At 42.7% G+C, this 18,593-nt stretch overlaps 1 protein-coding gene and 1 pseudogene across 1 annotated transcript in view; one reads left to right on the top strand and one right to left on the bottom strand.

Annotated features, from left to right (window-relative positions):
- Nucleotides 1-5,508: 5,508 nt before the first annotated feature.
- Nucleotides 5,509-7,200, top strand: LOC129837309 (dendritic cell-specific transmembrane protein-like; annotated as a pseudogene).
- Nucleotides 7,201-8,436: 1,236 nt separating this feature from the next.
- Nucleotides 8,437-18,593, bottom strand: part of dpys (dihydropyrimidinase) — a 41,915-nt gene continuing 31,758 nt past the window's right edge. The window contains exons 8-9 of the mRNA XM_055903363.1: nucleotides 8,924-9,131; nucleotides 8,437-8,726 (exon numbers count right to left, since the gene is read on the bottom strand). Of these exons, the coding sequence (XP_055759338.1) occupies nucleotides 8,667-8,726; nucleotides 8,924-9,131 (268 nt within the window). The 3' untranslated portion in view covers nucleotides 8,437-8,666. The remainder of the gene's footprint in view (nucleotides 8,727-8,923; nucleotides 9,132-18,593) is intronic.

The raw sequence follows: 18,593 nt of genomic DNA, 5'->3' as shown, positions 1-18,593 counted from the left end.
GAGCAGCCAGATCCGTCAGCTAGCCATGAGCAGCCAGATCCGTCAGCCAGCCATGAGCAGCCAGATCCGTCAGCCAGCCATGAGCAGCCAGATCAGTCAGCCAGCCATGAGCAGCCAGATCCGTCAGCCAGCCATGAGCAGCCAGATCAGTTAGCCAGCCATGAGCAGCCAGATCCGTTAGCCAGCCATGAGCAGCCAGATCTGTCAGCCAGCCATGGGCCGTCCCTCAGTCCGGAGCTGCAGTCCCTCAGTCCGGAGCTGCAGTCCCTCAGTCCGGAGCTGCCATTCCTCAGTCCGGAGCTGCCCCTTACCCTGGTGCTGCCCCTTACCCTGGAGCTGCCCCTTACCCTGGTGCTGCCCCTTACCCTGGTGCTGCCCCTTACCCTGGTGCTGCCCCTTACCCTGGTGCTGCCCCTTACCCTGGTACTGCCCCTGACCCTGGTACTGTCCCTGACCCTAGTACTGCCCCTGACCCTGGTACTGCCTCTTACCCTGGTACTGCCCCTTAGTCCGGAACTGCCCCTGAATGCAATGGGGTTAAGGTGGAGGGGGGTCGTTTGGAGGAAGCCTAGGAGGTGGTTAGGTACTGTGGTGACGTGGGGACTACGACCAGAGCCGGAGCCGCCACCGTGGAGGGGAGCCCACCCAGACCCTCCCCTAGACTGTGTATGGTGCGCCCGGAGTTCGCGCCTCAAGGGGGGGGTTATGTCACGCCCTGGCCTTATTATTCTTTGTTTTCTTTATTATTTTAGTTAGGTCAGGGTGTGACATGGGTAATGTTTATGTTTTGTTGGATTTGGGTGTTTATTTGGTAAAGGGGTTATGGGGTGTAGTAGATGGTTTTGTGTTGAGTGTATATGTCTAGCGTTGTCTATGTTGGTTAGTTATCTAGGAGAGTCTATGGTTACCTGAATGAGTTCCCAATTAGAGACAGCTGATTTCGGTTGTCTCTGATTGGGAGCCTTATTTAGGGTAGCCATAGGCTCTCATTGGTGGTGGGTAATTGTCTATGTCAGAACGTTTGTAGCCTGTGTGTGTAAGTGCACAACGTTATTTAGCTTCACGGTCGTTTGTTGTTTTTGTTCGTTTTGTTAAAGTGTTTCGTGTCGTGTTTATTTTTCGTCATCTTTAAAAATAAAAGAAGATGGCTTACTTTCCAAAAGCTGCGTTTTGGTCCATCAATCCGCCACACGATCGTGACAAGGTAGGTTATTCCACAAACTACTATCTTTATTCCTCCAGGTAGGTTATTCCACAAACTACTATCTTTATTTCTCCAGGTAGGTTATTCCACAAACTACTATCTGTATTTCTCCAGGTAGGTTATTCCACAAACTACTATCTTTATTCCTCCAGGTAGGTTATTCCACAAACTACTATCTTTATTTCTCCAGGTAGGTTATTCCACAAACTACTATCTTTATTCCTCCAGGTAGGTTATTCCACAAACAACTATCTTTATTTCTCCAGGTAGGTTATTCCACAAACTACTATCTTTATTTCTCCAGGTAGGTTATTCCTCAAACTACTATCTTTATTTCTCCAGGTAGGTTGGGACTAAAAAGGAGGTCACAACCTTTGTGGCCCACTAATGGTCCCTACCTATACTACAGTCTACGCTACAGATAATTTGTTTTGTCTTTCAGAACTGTATACAGCATGTGAACAAATCAAGACTTAGGTCAAGCTGGGAGAAGTTAAGAGACAAGAAGTAGCAGTCAGTTCCACTTCCCCTCATACGAGTGCAAAGTTGTGCTTCCACTAAATTCTTTGGCAACACTACATATGAAAGAACAACCTATACTTTTGGAGAGAGCCAGGAATACATTTTTACTACAGAACTAAAAAGGAAGTTCCTCTTTTACTGTTTTTAACACACAATATTCAACTGTGTAGAGTGGTACAGTATGTTGGAATGACCAACAATGCTTTATGCTTAAAGGTTGTACTACTTGAATAGTAAGTAAGTAATTAACCTCTAACGCCTCACAAACCCGGATCCGGGAGCACCCCCCATCAAAAAATAGCCTAGCCTAAAGCCACAGGGATATCATATAATAAAATGTTAATGAAATCACAAGTCCAAGACACCAAATGAAAGATACACATCTTGTGAATCCAGCCATCATTTCTGATTTTTAAAATGTTTTACAAGGAAGACACAATATGTAAATCTATTAGCTAACCACGTTAGCAAAAGACACCACTTCTTTACTCCACCATTTTTTTACTCCATCAGTAGCTATCACAAATTCGACCAAATAAAGATATAAATAGCCACTAACCAAGAAACAACCTCATCAGATGACAGTCTGATAACATATTTATTGTATAGCATATGTTTTGTTAGAAAAATGTGCATATTTCAGGTATAAATCATAGTTTACCATTGCAGCCACTATCACAACTCTCACCAAAGCGACTAGAATAACTACAGAGACCATCGTGTATTAGCTAATTACTCATCATAAAACATTTCTTAAAAATACACAGCGTACAGCAGATGAGACACAGATCTTGTGAATCCAGCCAATATTTCAGATTTTCTAAGTGTTTTACAGCGAAAACACAATATAGCGTTATATTAGCTTACCACAATAGCAAACATTACAACAGCATTGATTCAAGGCAAAAATAGCGATAACGTATAAACCACCAAAATATATACATTTTTTCACTAACCTTCTCAGAATTCTTCAGATGACAGTCCTATAACATCATATTACACAATGCATATAGAGTTTGTTCGAAAATGTGCATATTTAGCGGCACAAATCGTGCTTATACAATGTGATTAGTGTCCAAAACCTCAAGCAATCTGTCCGGCGCCATCTTGGAGAGGCACCTATTCTAATCGAAAACTATTCATAAACTTGACAAAAAAAATACAGGTTGGACAGCAATTGAAAGACAAATTAGTTCTTAATGCAATCACTGGGTTACATTTTTAAAATTAACGTTACTTCAAAATACAGCGTGCGATAAAGCAAGGCTGCACTGCAAGTAATGGCGGATTATGCATTTGACTTTTTTCAACAGAACAACGAATTATCAGCATAAATAGTTCTTACTTTTTGATGAACTCTCATCAGAATCTTGGGAAAGGTGTCGTTTGTCCAAAATAATCGTTGCTAGGTTGTAGAATGTCGTCTTCAACGTTGCAATTAGCAGTAAACATTAGCCATGTGGGCCAGAGATACCCAACTTCCTACAACGCCACGAAAATAAATACCCAAAAATCGCAATATACTGACATAAACTGATATAATTCGGTTCAAAATAACAAGATTATGATGTCTTTAAAGCCTATATCGAATAAAAACACAGCCGGAAATGTCTAAGATCTATAACCGATGCTTCTAGTAGAATGTGCCAAGGTCCTCAGTGCGTCAGAGCGAAGGGGAAAAGAACGATACACGTCTTTGCCAAGTCATTTATAACCTTTGGGATCTACGTAGAGACTCCATTTCAAGTCTCCCTATTAGCTAACAACCAGGGGAAGGCGTATGCAGTGCATCTCAACCAATAGAAGACAGGCAGAGTTATACACAGGTCTCAGAGCAGGTTGGAAAATTTGGCATTCTCACATCCACATAGGAAAATTGCTATGTCCAGTGCTATGTCCAGTTCTGTTTCACTCACAGATATAATTCAAACGGTTTTAGAAACTAGAGAGTGTTTTCTATCCAATAGTAATAATAATATGCATATTGTACGAGTAAGAATTGAGTACGAGGCAGTTTAATTTGGGAACGTCATAATTTAAAAGTGCTAACAGCTCCCCCTATTGACAAGGTTAAGTATGTTAGTTAGTAATTTAACCACCTATCACAAAATACTTTATTTCAACAATGACAGTACTGTATTTTGAGTTTATTCTTCACGTGTTTGTTGAGATGAACTCCTGTAGTGTGGTTAGACAGTTAAGTGAGCGACGCCTCCATTGCAATGATAACTGGGACGTGACTAAGTTCTGACATTTTAAATGGGAAATGAGTAAGTGTTGAGGTTAAAATTGGTACGAAAGCATGAGAGTTCTGCTTATCACTTCACATAGTCTACTATACAGACATACCACACAGGACCAGCAGGTAAGAGAGACACTGTGTTATGATAATGCTGAATTTGTGAGGCTCTAGTAATGCTTTCCAAAGTATGGTGGATGGTTATGAAAAACGACGTTTTATGTATAAGGTTGGACACATCAGTGTCTGCCCAAGATAGTCAACAGTTACTGTAGCTATTAAAACAACTTTTGGTTCCCTCTAACTATATGTCATGCTAAACTTTACCCAACATGTTTATGGAAATGATTAATCAAATGAAATGCTATGTATTTATCCTCTTGGATTTCAGGCATATCTCAGTCCTCTTGATATTAATAGATAGATAGTTTGATTATTCTTTGATTATTTGATTATTCTTTCTGAATGCCTGGCTGTTCGTTTTAATATTTTTCTTCAGTGTGCTTGGGTAGCACTTTATTTTACGTAGATAAATTAACAGATATTTACAAAGAAATTAAATGGTTAAATGGAAATTACACAGTTTTAACCTAATGAATTACAGTGGTAAGAAAAAATATGTGAACCCTTTGGAAATACTTTCTGCATAAATTGGTTATAACATTTGATCTGATCTTCATCTAGGTCACAACAGTAGACAAGCACAGTCTGCTGTGCCTTTTTTTCTCCACACATCAAGGCTTTTAGAGATACTTCTGTAACCCTTTCCAGCAGGGTAGCCTAGTGGTTAGAGCGTTGGACTAGTAACCGAAAGGTTGCAAGTTCTAATCCCCGAGCTGACAAGGTACAAATCTGTCGTTCTGCCCCTGAACAGGCAGTTAACCCACTGTTCCTAGGCCGTCATTGAAAATAAGAATTTGTTCTTAACTGACTTGCCTAGTTAAATAAAGATAAAATAAATAAAATAAAATATGCAAGTCAACAATTCTTAATCTTAGGTCTTCAGAGATCTCTTTTGTTCGAGGCATGGTTCACATCAGGCAATGCTTCTTGTGAATAGCAAACTCAAATGTTGTGAGTGTTTTTTATAGGGCAAGACAGCTCTAACCAACATCTCTAATCTGGTCTCATTGATTGGACTCCAGGTTAGCTGACTCCTGACTCCAATTAGCTTTTGGAGAAGTCGTTAGACTAGGTGTTCACATATTTTTTCCAACCTTCACTGGGAATGTTTAAATGATGTGTTCAATATAAACGAGAAAAATACAATAATTTGTATGTTATTAGTTTAAGCACACTATGTTTGTCTATTGTTGTGACTTTGTTTATTGCGAAGATCAGATAACATTTTATTACCAATTTGTGCAGAAATCCAGGTAACTGCAAAGGGTTCACATCCTTTTTGTTGCCACTGTACTTGTTTCTTTTGGATTCATTCAAACGACTTTTTTGCCACTTAATCTGAGACAATTTCAGTCATGGAATTTTCGAGGATTTACAGTATTATCAGACACATATTTGTCTTTCTACCTTTTTCAGGTATTGTGATTTCATCAATAATGAAAACAACTTGCCCTCAATTGAAACAAACCTTGTATCACTCCTGGTCCGCTGCTGCAGACCTATACACAACAAACACCAGGCATGGCTGGAGAAACCGATCAGTCCTCTTGATCATCTGTCTCACCTTCAGTCTCGTCCTGAGCTCCATCCTCCTCCTCTACCTGCTCTGTGTCCTGCAGTACGGTCTGACCGTGGCTACTGGAATAGCAGGCTCCTGCTGGGTGGTAGTGGGGGTCTCTCTGTTCCTCTCTAAGAGGGTGCAGTGCCTTGGGGTTCTGTTTGTGCTGTCTTGTGGGATAAGGCAGGGCCGGAACGTTCTCATCACCGCCGGGACCAGTTTGGTGGTTCTCAAGAACGTCCAGAACACATTGCAGGACATCACAGGGCTCAGTAGGAGTATGGTGTGTAACCTGCAGGCCAAGAGGGTGTCCATCGACACCAAGCCGCTCTGTAACTACGTCAGGGTGTTGAGATGGGTCGGCGACATACTCAGAGCGTTCACAGACTTCGGGGTGGCGGAGTTGGTTTCTGATCTAGAGGTCACATCCAGAGGAGACTCTGAGAAGTTGATGGAGAGGCTGGTTGGAGCTGAGAGGACTGAATGGAACTGCAAAGAGCATCTTGGCCGCATTGGACATGCTGCCCTCTGTAGGTCAGAGACTTTTCTCTGCCTTCAGTTTCCTCCTACTGATGGGCTTCACAGTGGGGCACTTGAGGAGATACCGCCACAATAAGAAATGTGAAAACGTGTACATAACCAGGACGTTCGTTCATTTTGATGAGAAGCAGAAGGCAGAAGGAAGTGCTCCCCCTCACATTGAAGGAGGCCAGACTACATCACCATCCCTTCCCCTCGACTCAGTGCCACGGAAGGGAAAGCCATGCAGTTTCCCAGTGTTCACCTATTGTCTAGCCTGGGTCTTGTTCATAGGTGTTGATGTACTCATGTTCTGGTTAGTTGAGGTCATCAGAACGCGACTTCATGGGCTAGAACCATTTCATGATCCTTTGATTATGAACATAAATGTAAGTAGCTATGTTAGTAAAACACACAACAAGATACAGTCTTAGTCAATGATTTATTGCATTAATGAATTCAATACAATCTAGCCACTAGGCTATAACCCTGTTGCTCTACTGAACCATTGTTGTTTCAGGAAGACATGACCGTTATTGGTGTCCCCATTTCAGAGGAGATCAACAGGAGGGATTTCTCCTACCAGGTGTCCATCTTTGAGAGGAGTTGCCTTCCTAAACCCAGACTACTACTCTATGACTCCATCCTGCCTCTGGTTGTGTTACTAGCTGCCCTTCTCAGTATGGCCCTGATGTCTGCCAAGCTCACACAGATCAGGCTCGTGGGAGTTCTTCTCCACTAATGACAGGGTGGAGTTTCTGCATGCTAAGATCCTGAAGAAGAGATCAAGAATGGAATGGTCTAAGATCGCTCCCAATGTGTTCTCCAACTCATAAAACATTTTAGAAAAAAGCTCAGTGCCGTTATCCTCGCAAGGTGAGATATTGAAAGGTATTGAAAACCGGGGTGTCAATCATTTCTACCCTTACCTTTTCTCTTCAGCAGTGTATTAGTATAAAATAATATCATTTTCAAAACTTTGGGGAGCACAGTATATTCATTATTTTTGCTCATCTTTATCAAGGGCCTCAATAATGTCAGACCCCACTGTATATGAAGGTAAAGGATCATGTGAAAAATGTTGCCTAATACCACAATTGGACATGTCATTGCTCAATTGTCCTAGGAAAGTCAACTCAGTAAAGTGCAGTGTGAGTGTTTGAAAGACTATATACTATTTTAACCCAGGTCTGTTACTGAGAGAAGGCACAGTGAAAGAGAAGGCAGAGTGAAAGAGAAGGCAGAGTGAAAGAGAAGGCAGAGTGAAAGAGAAGGCAGAGTGAAAGAGAAGGCAGAGTGAAAGAGAAGGCAGAGTGAAAGAGAAGGCAGAGTGAAAGAGAAGGCAGAGTGAAAGAGAAGGCAGAGGGACAGAGAAGGCAGAGGGACAGAGAAGGCAGAGGGACAGAGAAGGCAGAGGGACAGAGAAGGCAGAGGGACAGAGAAGGCAGAGGGACAGAGAAGGCAGAGGGACAGAGAAGGCAGAGGGACAGAGAAGGCAGAGGGACAGAGAAGGCAGAGGGACAGAGAAGGCAGAGGGACAGAGAAGGCAGAGGGACAGAGAAGGCACAGTGAAAGAGAAGGCAGAGTGACAGAGAAGGCAGAGTGACAGAGAAGGCAGAGCGACAGAGCAGGCACAGTGAAAGAGAAGGCACAGTGAAAGAGAAGGCAGAGCGACAGAGCAGGCACAGTGAGAGAGAAGGCAGAGCGACAGAGAAGGCAGAGCGACAGAGAAGGCAGAGCGACAGAGAAGGCAGAGCGACAGAGAAGGCAGAGCGACAGAGAAGGCAGAGCGACAGAGAAGGCAGAGCGACAGAGCAGGCACAGAGATGAGTGGGCTGACTGGGACTCACACACTGCTGCCACCTGTAGCGTTTCCTCTGATAAACTCACATTATGTCTGCAGAGCCCCAGTAGCTCAGTACCACGCCAGCATGCCAGAATGCCCAGTAGGAGACAATCCCAATGTGTAATGTGATGCTGTGTGACAACAGCACTGCGCGCTGCACTACCGACAATTCTCCCCAGAGTTTGTGAAGCTCATGTTCATGGTAAACGCTGTGGATGTCAGCTCAACTGGAAATTAGCTTTCAATGTGAAACACTGTGCGCTTCTAGACAACCTGCATTTGATGGTATAACGGCCTTAGTCTAACACGGAGGTAAGGGTAGACTCTCATCCAATGTCCAACATGCCAGACACAAACATACAGTAACAAAGACATTGTTGGAAGTTAAGTGTTTAAATGGGCATCATCATCACCATCATCAAATATAACGATGCAAGTGTTTATTTCACATAGTAATAACATAATACATGTTATGCAATTGTATAAATTGTACTAAATAGTTTGGCAACATAATATCATCAGAATCAAAACATTGACTGGCATCTGCATTCAAACAAACATGCATTTTATCTTGGTCCAGCATAACAAAATTCACAGAACATTTTGCATGTAGATCCTGAGCTAAACAGTCTCTTTCATGAAGAGTTCCATTCCTTTATATGGCGATGATTTCCCCATCATAAGGCTTCCTGATTACAGGACTAGGCTGTCCCACCTGGAAAACAAACAAAGAGCTTTTAAAAAACCACAGTTAATAACACAGGTATAACTACACCACTTGAAGAAACTTCTTATAAAGTGTTATTGGGCCTTATAAATACATGAATAGCACATTATAGATGTAGTCACAGAACATGATGAAACTTTATAATAAAGCGATATGTCACAAGACTCCATAATATTGAGACAGACCTGTTCCCTCTGGTTGACTCGTTTGTAGATGAACTCCGCGTAGGGCTGTCTGGGGACGAAGCGGCCCTCTCCTGGCTGGGTCTTCAGCTGACCTCTCTCATAGACCACCTTCCCTCTGGAGATGGTCACCACGGGAACACCGTGGCATTCCATGCCCTCAAAGATGTTGTAATCCACAGCCTGGTGGTGCGTAGCTGCAGAGATCTTCCTACACACACACAAACACGCAGACGCAGACCTACTTGGTCAGATACTGTGTTGAATGAGGACATTACAAGTTATAATATATATATACAGTTGAAGTCGGAAGTTTACATACACCTTAGCCAAATACATTTAAACTCAGTTTTTTTTTACAATTCCTGAGATTTAACCCTAGTAAAAATTCCCTGTCTTAGGTCAGTTAGGATCACCACTTTATTTTAAGAATGTGAAATATCCGAATAATAGTAGAGAGAATGATTTATTTCAGCTTTTATTTCTTTCATCACATTCCCAGTGGGTCAGAAGTTACATACACTCAATTAGTATTTGGTAGCATTGCCTTTAAATTGTTTAACTTGGGTCAAACGTTTTGGGTAGCCTTCCACAAGCTTCCCACAATAAATTGGTTGAATTTTGGACCATTCCTCCTGACAGAGCTGGTGTAACTGAGTCAGGTTTGAAGGCCTCCTTGCTCGCACACGCTTTTCAGTTCTGCCCACACATTTTCTAAAGGATTGAGGTCAGGGCTTTCAATACCTTGACTTTGTTGTCCTTAAGCCATTTTGCAACAACTTTGGAAGTATGCTTGGGGTCAAAAGTCCATTTGGAAGACCAATTAGCGACCAAGCTTTAACTTCCTGACTGATGTCTTGAGATGTTGCTTCAATATATCCACATCATTTTCCTGCCTCATGATGCCATCTATTTTCTGAAGTGCACTAGGCCCTCCTGCAGCAAAGCACCCCCACAACATGATGCTGCCCGTGTTTCACAGTTGGGATGGTGTTCTTTGGCTTGCAAGCATCCCCCTTTATCCTCCAAACATAACGATGGTCATTATGGCCAAACAATTTTATTTTTGTTTCATCAGACCAGAGGACATTTCTCCAAAAAGTACGATCTTTGTCTCCATGTGCAGTTGCAAACTGTAGTCTGGCTTTTTTATGGCGGTTTTGGAGCAGTGGCTTCTTCCTTGCTGAGCGGCCTTTCAGGTGATGTGGATATAGGACTCGTTTTACTGTGGATATAGATACTTTTGTACCTGTTCCTCCTGCATCTTCACAAGGTCCTTTGCTTTTGTTCTGGGATTTGATTTGCACTTTTCACACCAAAGTACGTTCATCTCTAGGAGACAGAACGCGTCTCCTTCTCTAGGAGACAGAACGCATCTCCTTCCTGAGCGGTATGACGGCTGCGTGGTCCCATGGTGTTTATACTTCTCTTTTGTTGTTTTGTCATTCAGTGTTCATGTTCAGTTGGATTTCATTAAAATGGACACTTACCACGCTGCACATTGGTCCGATCTTTCATACTTGTCATCAGACGAGGACGAGTACCGTTACAGAACTACCCACCAAAAAAGGACCAAGCAGCGTGGTACCCAGGAGCAGAGCGTTCTGGACTCCTGGACTTGGGAGGAGATACTAGACGGTAAGGGACGCTGGGCACAGGCTGGGGAATATCGCCACCTCAAGGAAGAACTGGAGGCGATATGAGGAGGTAGCACGGCAGCGTGAGAGGCACGAGAGGCAGTCCCCAAAAAGTTTTTGGGTGGGGCACACGGGGAGTGTGGCGGAGTCAGGTTGGAGACCTGCTTACCGATAGCAGCGTTGTACTGGTCAGGCACCGTGTTATGCTGTGGAGCGCACGGTGTCGCCAGTACGCGCTCATAGCCCAGAGCGCTATAGGTCAGCCCCCCGCAAATGCCACGCGAGAGTGGGCATCCAGCCAGGGCGTGTTGTGCCGGCTCAGCGTGTTTGGTCTCCGGTACGCCGTTTCGGTCCAGGGTATCCTGCGCCGGCTCTGCGTGCTGTGTCTCCGGGGCGCTGGGAGGGTGCAGTGCGTCCTATGCCTGCGCTCCGCCCGTGCCGGGCGAATGTGGGCATTGAGCCTAAGGGAGAGGTGCGAGTAGTATGCTCCAGATCTCCAGTGCTCACCCACAGCCCGGTTCAACCTGTGCCTGCACTCTGGAGGGTCCGGGCTAAAGTGGTCATCCAGCCTGGAGGAGTGGTGCCAAGGCTGCGCACCAGAGCTCCAGTGCTCCCCCACAGCCCGATCCATCCGGTGCCTCCTCCACACACCAGGCCTCCTGTAGGTCTCCCCAGCCTGGTGGGTCCTGTGGCAGCCCCACGCACCAGGCTGTCTCTCCATCTCCTCCCTCCAGGTTCTCTCGTCAGTCCGGAGCTGCCAGAGCCGCCCGTCTGTCCTGAGCTGCCAGAGCCGCCCGTCTGTCCTGAGCTGCCAGAGCCGCCCGTCTGACAGGAGCTGCCAGAGCCGCCCGTCGGTCAGGAGCTGCCAGAGCCGCCCTTCGGTCAGGAGCTGCCAGAGTCTCCCGTCTATCCGGCGCCCGCTGCAAGGGTCCCCAGTCCGGGGTCGGTGGCGAGGGTCGCCGCTCCAAAGGCGCCACCTAAGTGGGCCAAGACTATGGTGGAGTGGGGCCCATGTCCCGCACCAGAGCCGCTACCGTGGTGAAATGCCCACCCAGACCCTTCCCTATAGGTTCAGGGGGGGGGGGGGGGGGGTACTGTCACGTTCTGAACTTAGTTCATTTTTCATGTCTTTATTTCAGTTTGGTCAGGGCGTGAGTTGGGGTTCGCATTATATGTTTTGTAGCCTAGGTTTTGTATTTCTGTGTTTGGCCTGGTATGGTTCTCAATCAGAGGCAGCTGTCGATCGTTGTCTCTGATTGAGAATCATACTTAGGTAGCCTGTTTTCCCACTATGGGTTGTGGGTAGTTGTTTTCTGTGTCTGTATTTTTCCATACAGAACTGTTCAAGTCTCGTTCATTCTCTTTTGTTGTTTTGTCATTCAGTGTTCATGTTCAGTTGGATTTCATTAAAATGGACACTTACCACGCTGCACATTGGTCCGATCTTTCATACTTGTCATCAGACGAGGACGAGTACCGTTACACTCTAACCTAAGTGTATGTAAACTTCCGACTTCAACTATATATAGCTATATATATATATTTATATATATATATATATATATATACAGTACGAGGGTTTTTCAAAGGTTTTTCTACATTGTAAAATAATAGTGAAGACGTCAAAACTATGAAATAACACATATGGAATCACGTATTAACCAAAAACGTGTTAAACACCTGCTCTTTCCATGACAGACTGACCAACAGTGGCATGTATTTGTGGATGCCAATGCTTTCCCAAATATTTGACCAATAAAAACATTTAAATGATAAAATAATGTATCTTTCGTCTCTCCCTGTGTTTTCATAATTTTCTGTCAATTAACAAGTGACTGAATCTCACCGGAGAAATCATCAGAGTGAGGAAAACAGCACCCCTCTGTCTCAGTATGTGTATACCATGTATCTGATGCTGTCTTGACCAAAATAGTATAATATTTTGCCGCCGTAGCATTTGATTGATTGATGCCAGCAAACATTTGGCCTTCCCTGATAAACAAATTATACAATACTTAGCCAATCAGCGTTGAGCTGAGCTCAACTGTGGGTTGTCATGGTGCAGCAAAACGCCCCCCAAGGGAGGCTGTTTGTATTTGGCTTCAGACCAATCAAATAATTTCCTTTGCAAAATGTAATTTTCTGAGAAAGAGGTCAGTTTCTGCTCTGCTTGTGTTGATGTCCTGCAGTACCTAACTTGCTAAATCAGCCTTTTCCTAAACTGTGGATGGAGATGGGGGTTTTGACTAAATTCTCTTTATAAACTGGGTAGTTCGAGCCCTGAATGCTGATTGGTTGAAAGCCGTGATATATCAGACCTGTATACCATGGGTATGACAAAATATATATTTTTACTGCTCTAATTACGTTGGTAACCAGTTTATAATAACACTAAGGCACCTCAGGGTTTGTGATATATGGATATATGGCGTTGCGTCGTGCAGAGAACAGCCCTTAGCCATGGTATATTGGCCATATACCACACCCCCTCAGTCCTTATTGCTTAAGTATAGGCCAATGATTATGATGCGGATTTTGATTTTACCATAAATTAATATGTTGTGCCACTGGCCTGAGACGATTTGAAGTTCAATATGTAGCCTAGATGTAGCCTAGTAGGCTCCCGTTAACTAGCTTGCTAGCTAACTTAGTTGGTTCATTGCTGCCCATGTGAGGAAGTCAGCCTAGCAAGCATTTAGCTAACTAGATAGTCTATGACAACAACAACTAAAAGTGTACTGTATGACAGAGCCATAGACCGTTTTGCCAACATGAAAGAGAGGAGGATAGCATTGGCGTTCAACTAGTCAGGTGAGTAAAAAAAAAGTATTTTACTTGCGCACGCACGCATGCACACACACACACACACAGAGAAATCAGTACCATGGACAGCAACATGATATTTAGCTAAATTGATTGGACTAAGTTGTTTTTGTATCTTTGTTTGTTTTCAGCGTATTAAACTAAACATATATAGCCTTGTTGATTTGATGATGTTTAAATATATTTGGTGCTGGAATAGCAGTGCTTCTGATGTCTTTGTGCTGACTTGCGGTAACTCCGTGGGTCTAAATCAGCAGTTGTTTAGTAAACTGTCTAAAATGTTTACGTGCTTGACCATGCTGTAGGTGATAACTGTTGGTATGCAATATTTGCTTTGTGGACTTCACCGGACAGATGCTGCTCTCCGGTTTTGTGATGAAACAAAAGTATGTGTAGTTTAATTTATTCCGCATCTGTGCGACTGTTGTCTTTTTGTTGTCATGCCTTAATGTATATCGCGGGGGTGTATGATCGAAGGGGTTATAGAGCAAACAGCGCAATTATCACATCGGTTGTAATATGGCTTTTTTACTGACATGGCTTCATCAGTGACTTTACCCACGCTCCGCTACTGCTGACCAGGTGAATCCATGTGAAAGCTATGATCCCTTATTGATGTCACTTGTTAAATCCACTTCAATCAATGTAGATGAAGAAAGAGTGATTATTTACATTTTTATCATATGGAAATCAAAGAGGACATTTCCCAGTGCTTTTAAATTGACATAATACTTCATCTGCTTTTTACGTGAGGTATGAAACATGACCTCATGCTTCCTCTCTAAAAGTCGCAAGTTTGTGTTCTCTCCAAGAAAATATTCACAAAGGATTGGTAGTGCTGAGCAGAGCACTCTATTTGATTTAGTCCATGCAGTATTAAATAGTTCAGAATAAAATTCCCACAAATTTGAATTCCCAATATTTAATTAATCTTGATTCTATATACACTGAGTGTACAATACATTAGGAACACCTGCTCTTTCCATGACATAGACTGACCAGGTCCAAAATGCAAGAGGCACTCTTTGTTGAAGGTGCATGGTAACAGTTGAATAAGATGAGAAAAATGAAGAAACCGACACACTGCTCTTGCTAGTATCACGGCTCTTTAATAAGCTTAATGTATCTGCCTCAAGGCCTTCCTCAGAGCTTTTGACAGACCAGGGGAATGCTATGATCTCTTATTGATGTCACTTGTTAAATCCACTTCAATCAGTGTAGATGAAGGGGAGGAGACAGATTAATGAACGATTTTTATGCCTTGAGACAAATGAGACATGGATTGTGTATGTGTGTCATTCAGAGGGTGAATGAGCAAGACAAAATATTTAGCTGCCTACGAAGGGGGTGCCAGGCGCACCTACCATACTGCAAAGCTGCTGGGTTGTCACACTCAACAGTTTCCTGTGTTTATCAAGAATGGTCCACCACCCAAAGGACATCCAACCAACTTGACACAACTGTGAACGCATTGGAGTCAACATGGGGCAGCATCCCTGTGGAATGCTTTCAACACCTTGTAGAGTACATGCCCGACGAATTGAGGCTGTTCTGAGGGCAATAGGGGGGTGCATCTCAATATTAGGAAAGTGTTCCTAAGGTTTTGTACACTCAGTGTATGTAACGGTTCTCGTGGGCTGAAGGAAGAGTGGACCAAGGTGCAGCGTTTAAAGTGTTCATGATTTAATCCCAAAAAAACTAATCGAACAAAAACAACAAACAGGAGAACGAAAGCGAAACAGTTCTGTCTGGTGCAGACACAAAACAGAAAACAACTACCCACAAACACAGGTGGGAAAAGGCTACCTAAGCATGATTGACACGCTTGATAAAGATGAGCAATAATGACTTTACAAAATAAATTATTCAAATACTGAGCTATGTTGAATGCTTAAAATAGTATTTAGGGGTGTCAATAATTTTGACCCATACCATTTTACTTGTTAAACAAAAGCTCTTTCTCTGAGCAATTTTATAAGTATAAATTATAAGTATAAATTAATGTACCTCTTGCTCAGTTGTGCACCAGGGCCTCCCACTCCTCTTTCTATTCTGGTTAGAGCCAGTTTGCTCTGTTCTGTGAAGGGAGTAGTACACGGCGTTGTACCAGATCTTCAGTTTCTTGGCAATTTCTCGCATGGAATAGCCTTCATTTCGCAGAACAAGAATAGACTGACGAGTTTCAGAAGAAAGGTCTTTGTTTCTGTCCATTTTGAGCCTGTAATCGAACCCACAAATGCTGATGCTCTAGATACTCAAATAGTCTAAAGAAGGCCCGTTTTATTGCTTCTTTAATCAGAACAACAGTTTCCAGCTGTGCTAACATAATTGCAAAAGGGTTTTCTAATGATCAATTAGCCTTTTAAAATTATAAACTTGGATTAGCTAACACAACGTGCCATTGGAACACAGGAGTGATGGTTGCTGATAATGGGCCTCTGTACGTCTATGTAGATATTCCATTTAATAATCTGCCCTTTCCAGCTACAATAGTCAGTTACAACATTAACAATGTGTACTCTGAATTTCTGATCATTTTAATGTTATTTTAATTGGGGAAAAAATTGCTTTTCTTTAAAAAACAAGTACATTTCTAAGTGACCCCAAACTTTTGAACGGTAGTGTATATACAGTTGAAGTCGGAAGTTTACATACACTTAGGTTGGAGTCATTAAAACTTGTTTTTCAACCACTCTACAAATTTATTGTTAACAAACAATAGTTTTGGCAAGTCGGTTAGGACATCTACTTTGTGCATGACACAAGTAATTTTTCCAGCAATTGTTTACAGACAGATTATTTCACTTATGATTCACTGTGTCACAATTGCAGTGGGTCAGAAGTTTACACACACTAAACTGACTGTGCCTTTAAACAGCTTGTAAAATTCCAGAAAATGATGTCATGGCTTTATAAGCTTCTGATAGGCTAATTGACATCATTTGAGTCAATTGGAGGTGTACTTTTGGATGATTTCAAGGCTTACCTTCAAGCTCAGTGCCTCTTTGCTTGACATCATCCTTGGGTTCATACTTGGGAGCAATTTCCAAATGCCTGAAGGTACCACGTTCATCTGCACAGACAATAGTACGCAAGTATAAACACCATGGGACCTGCAGGCATCATACTGCTCAGGAAGGAGACGTCTCCTAGAGATGAACGTACTTTGGTGCGAAAAGTGTAAATCAATCCCAGAACAACAGCAAAGGACCTTGTGAAGATGCTGGAGGAAACAGGTACACAAGTATCTATATCCACAGTACAACGAGTCCTATATCGACATAACCTGAAAGGCCTCTCAGCAAGGAAGAAGCCACTGCTCCAAAACCGCCATAAAAAAGCCAGACTAAGGTTTGCAACTGCACATGGGGACAAAGATCGTACTTTTTGGAGAAATGTCCTCTGGTCTGATGAAACAAAAATAAAATTGTTTGGCCATAATGACCATCGTTATGTTTGGAGGAAAAGGGGGGAGGCTTGCAAGCCGAAGAACACCATCCCAACCGTGAAGCACGGGGGTGGCAGCATCATGTTGTGGTGGTGCTTTGCTGCAGGAATGACTGGTGCACTTCACAAAATAGATGGCATCATGAGGTAGGAATATGATGTGGATATATTGAAGCAACATCTCAAGACATCAGTCAGGAAGTTAAAACTTGGTCACAAATGGGTCTTTCAAATGGACAATGACCCCAAGCATACTTCCAAAGTTGTTGCAAAATGGCTTAAGGACAACAAAGTCAAGGTATTGGAGTGGCCATCACAAAGCCCTGACCTCAATCCCATAGAAAATGTGTGGGCAGAACTGAAAAGCGTGTGCGAGCAAGGAGGCCTTCAAACCTGACTCAGTTACACCAGCTCTGTCAGGAGGAATGGGCCAAAATTCACCCAACTTACTGTGGGAAGCTTGTGGAAGTCTACCCAAATCGTTTGACCCAAGTTAAACAATTTAAAGGCAATGCTACCAAATACTAATTGAGTGTATGTAAACTTCTGACCCACTGGGAATGTGATGAAAGAAATAAAAGCTGAAATAAATCATTCTCTCTACTTTTATTCTGATATATCACATTCTTAAAATAAAGTGGTGATCCTAACTGACCCAAGACAGCGAATTTTTACCAGGATTAAATCTCAGGAATTGTGAAATGCGGAATTTAAATGTATTTGGCATTTAAAACTCAGAAAAAGCTAGTGGCAAATTACATTCTCTGGTCTAAGTACCAATACATCGTACTAGTATTTGGAACATGGGGAGAAAAACAGCTTACAAGGCATGTCATCTGCAATATTTTTCAGTCAATAAATTGAGTCTTAACATTTTCTTACAGTACTATTGTGGCAGCTATTTGAGAAGTGCTGCATAAGCACAGTAAAAAGAATAGTGCTGCCTGCTACCCGGGTATCCAGACATTATTCTGTCTGCCATATGCCTCGGGCTGCTGGAATGAGACGTTAAATCTAAATGAGCACTTTAAATTAACTGACAGAGGATACAGATCACTTTTAAAGTTTGCATTTAAGAAACGCTGTGTCTAATTGAAGGTATAACTTTAACTTTTAATTGGTTGCTGCTGAGAAATTACAACTATAAAACTATATGAGCAGCTAGAAGAGAGAAAGCGAACTTACAATTCAAATCATTTGTGAATAACGAATAATTGTTTTAATAAATAATTAATGACAATGCTGTTATGACATGTAATATTTCCCTCCACAGTCATCTTGTGTAGCGGCAATAAAATACAAATAATAAAAAAAGGGGAGGGAGGAGGACAAAAAAGACAAAATAATTAAGACGAATAGAGAGAGTTATTTTCTCCATCTCTCCGGTTGTCACATTCCTGACCTGTTTTCTTTTGTCTTGTATTTATTTAGTTGGTCAGGGCGTGAGTTGGGTGGGTTTGTCTATGTGTGATTTTCTATGTTGGGATGTTTGTGTTCGGCCGGGTATGATTCTCAATCAGAGGCAGCTGTCAATCGTTGTCCCTGATTGAAAATCATACTTAGGCAGCCTGGGTTTCACGTGTGTGTTGTGGGTGTTTGTTTCCGTTTTTGTATTCGTGCCACACGGGACGGTTGTCGGTTGTGTCATTTTGTTATTTTGTTTCATGTTAGTGTTCAGTTTCGATTTAATAAATTATCATGAGCACTACCCACTCAGCGTGTTGGCCCAATCCATGCTCCTCCTCGTCTGAGGAGGAGAACGACTA

Source organism: Salvelinus fontinalis, chromosome 38 (assembly GCF_029448725.1).
Source record: "Salvelinus fontinalis isolate EN_2023a chromosome 38, ASM2944872v1, whole genome shotgun sequence".
Taxonomy (NCBI): domain Eukaryota; kingdom Metazoa; phylum Chordata; class Actinopteri; order Salmoniformes; family Salmonidae; genus Salvelinus; species Salvelinus fontinalis.
Note: the sequence above shows the minus strand (reverse complement) of the source record. Positions and strands in the feature narration are given on the sequence as shown.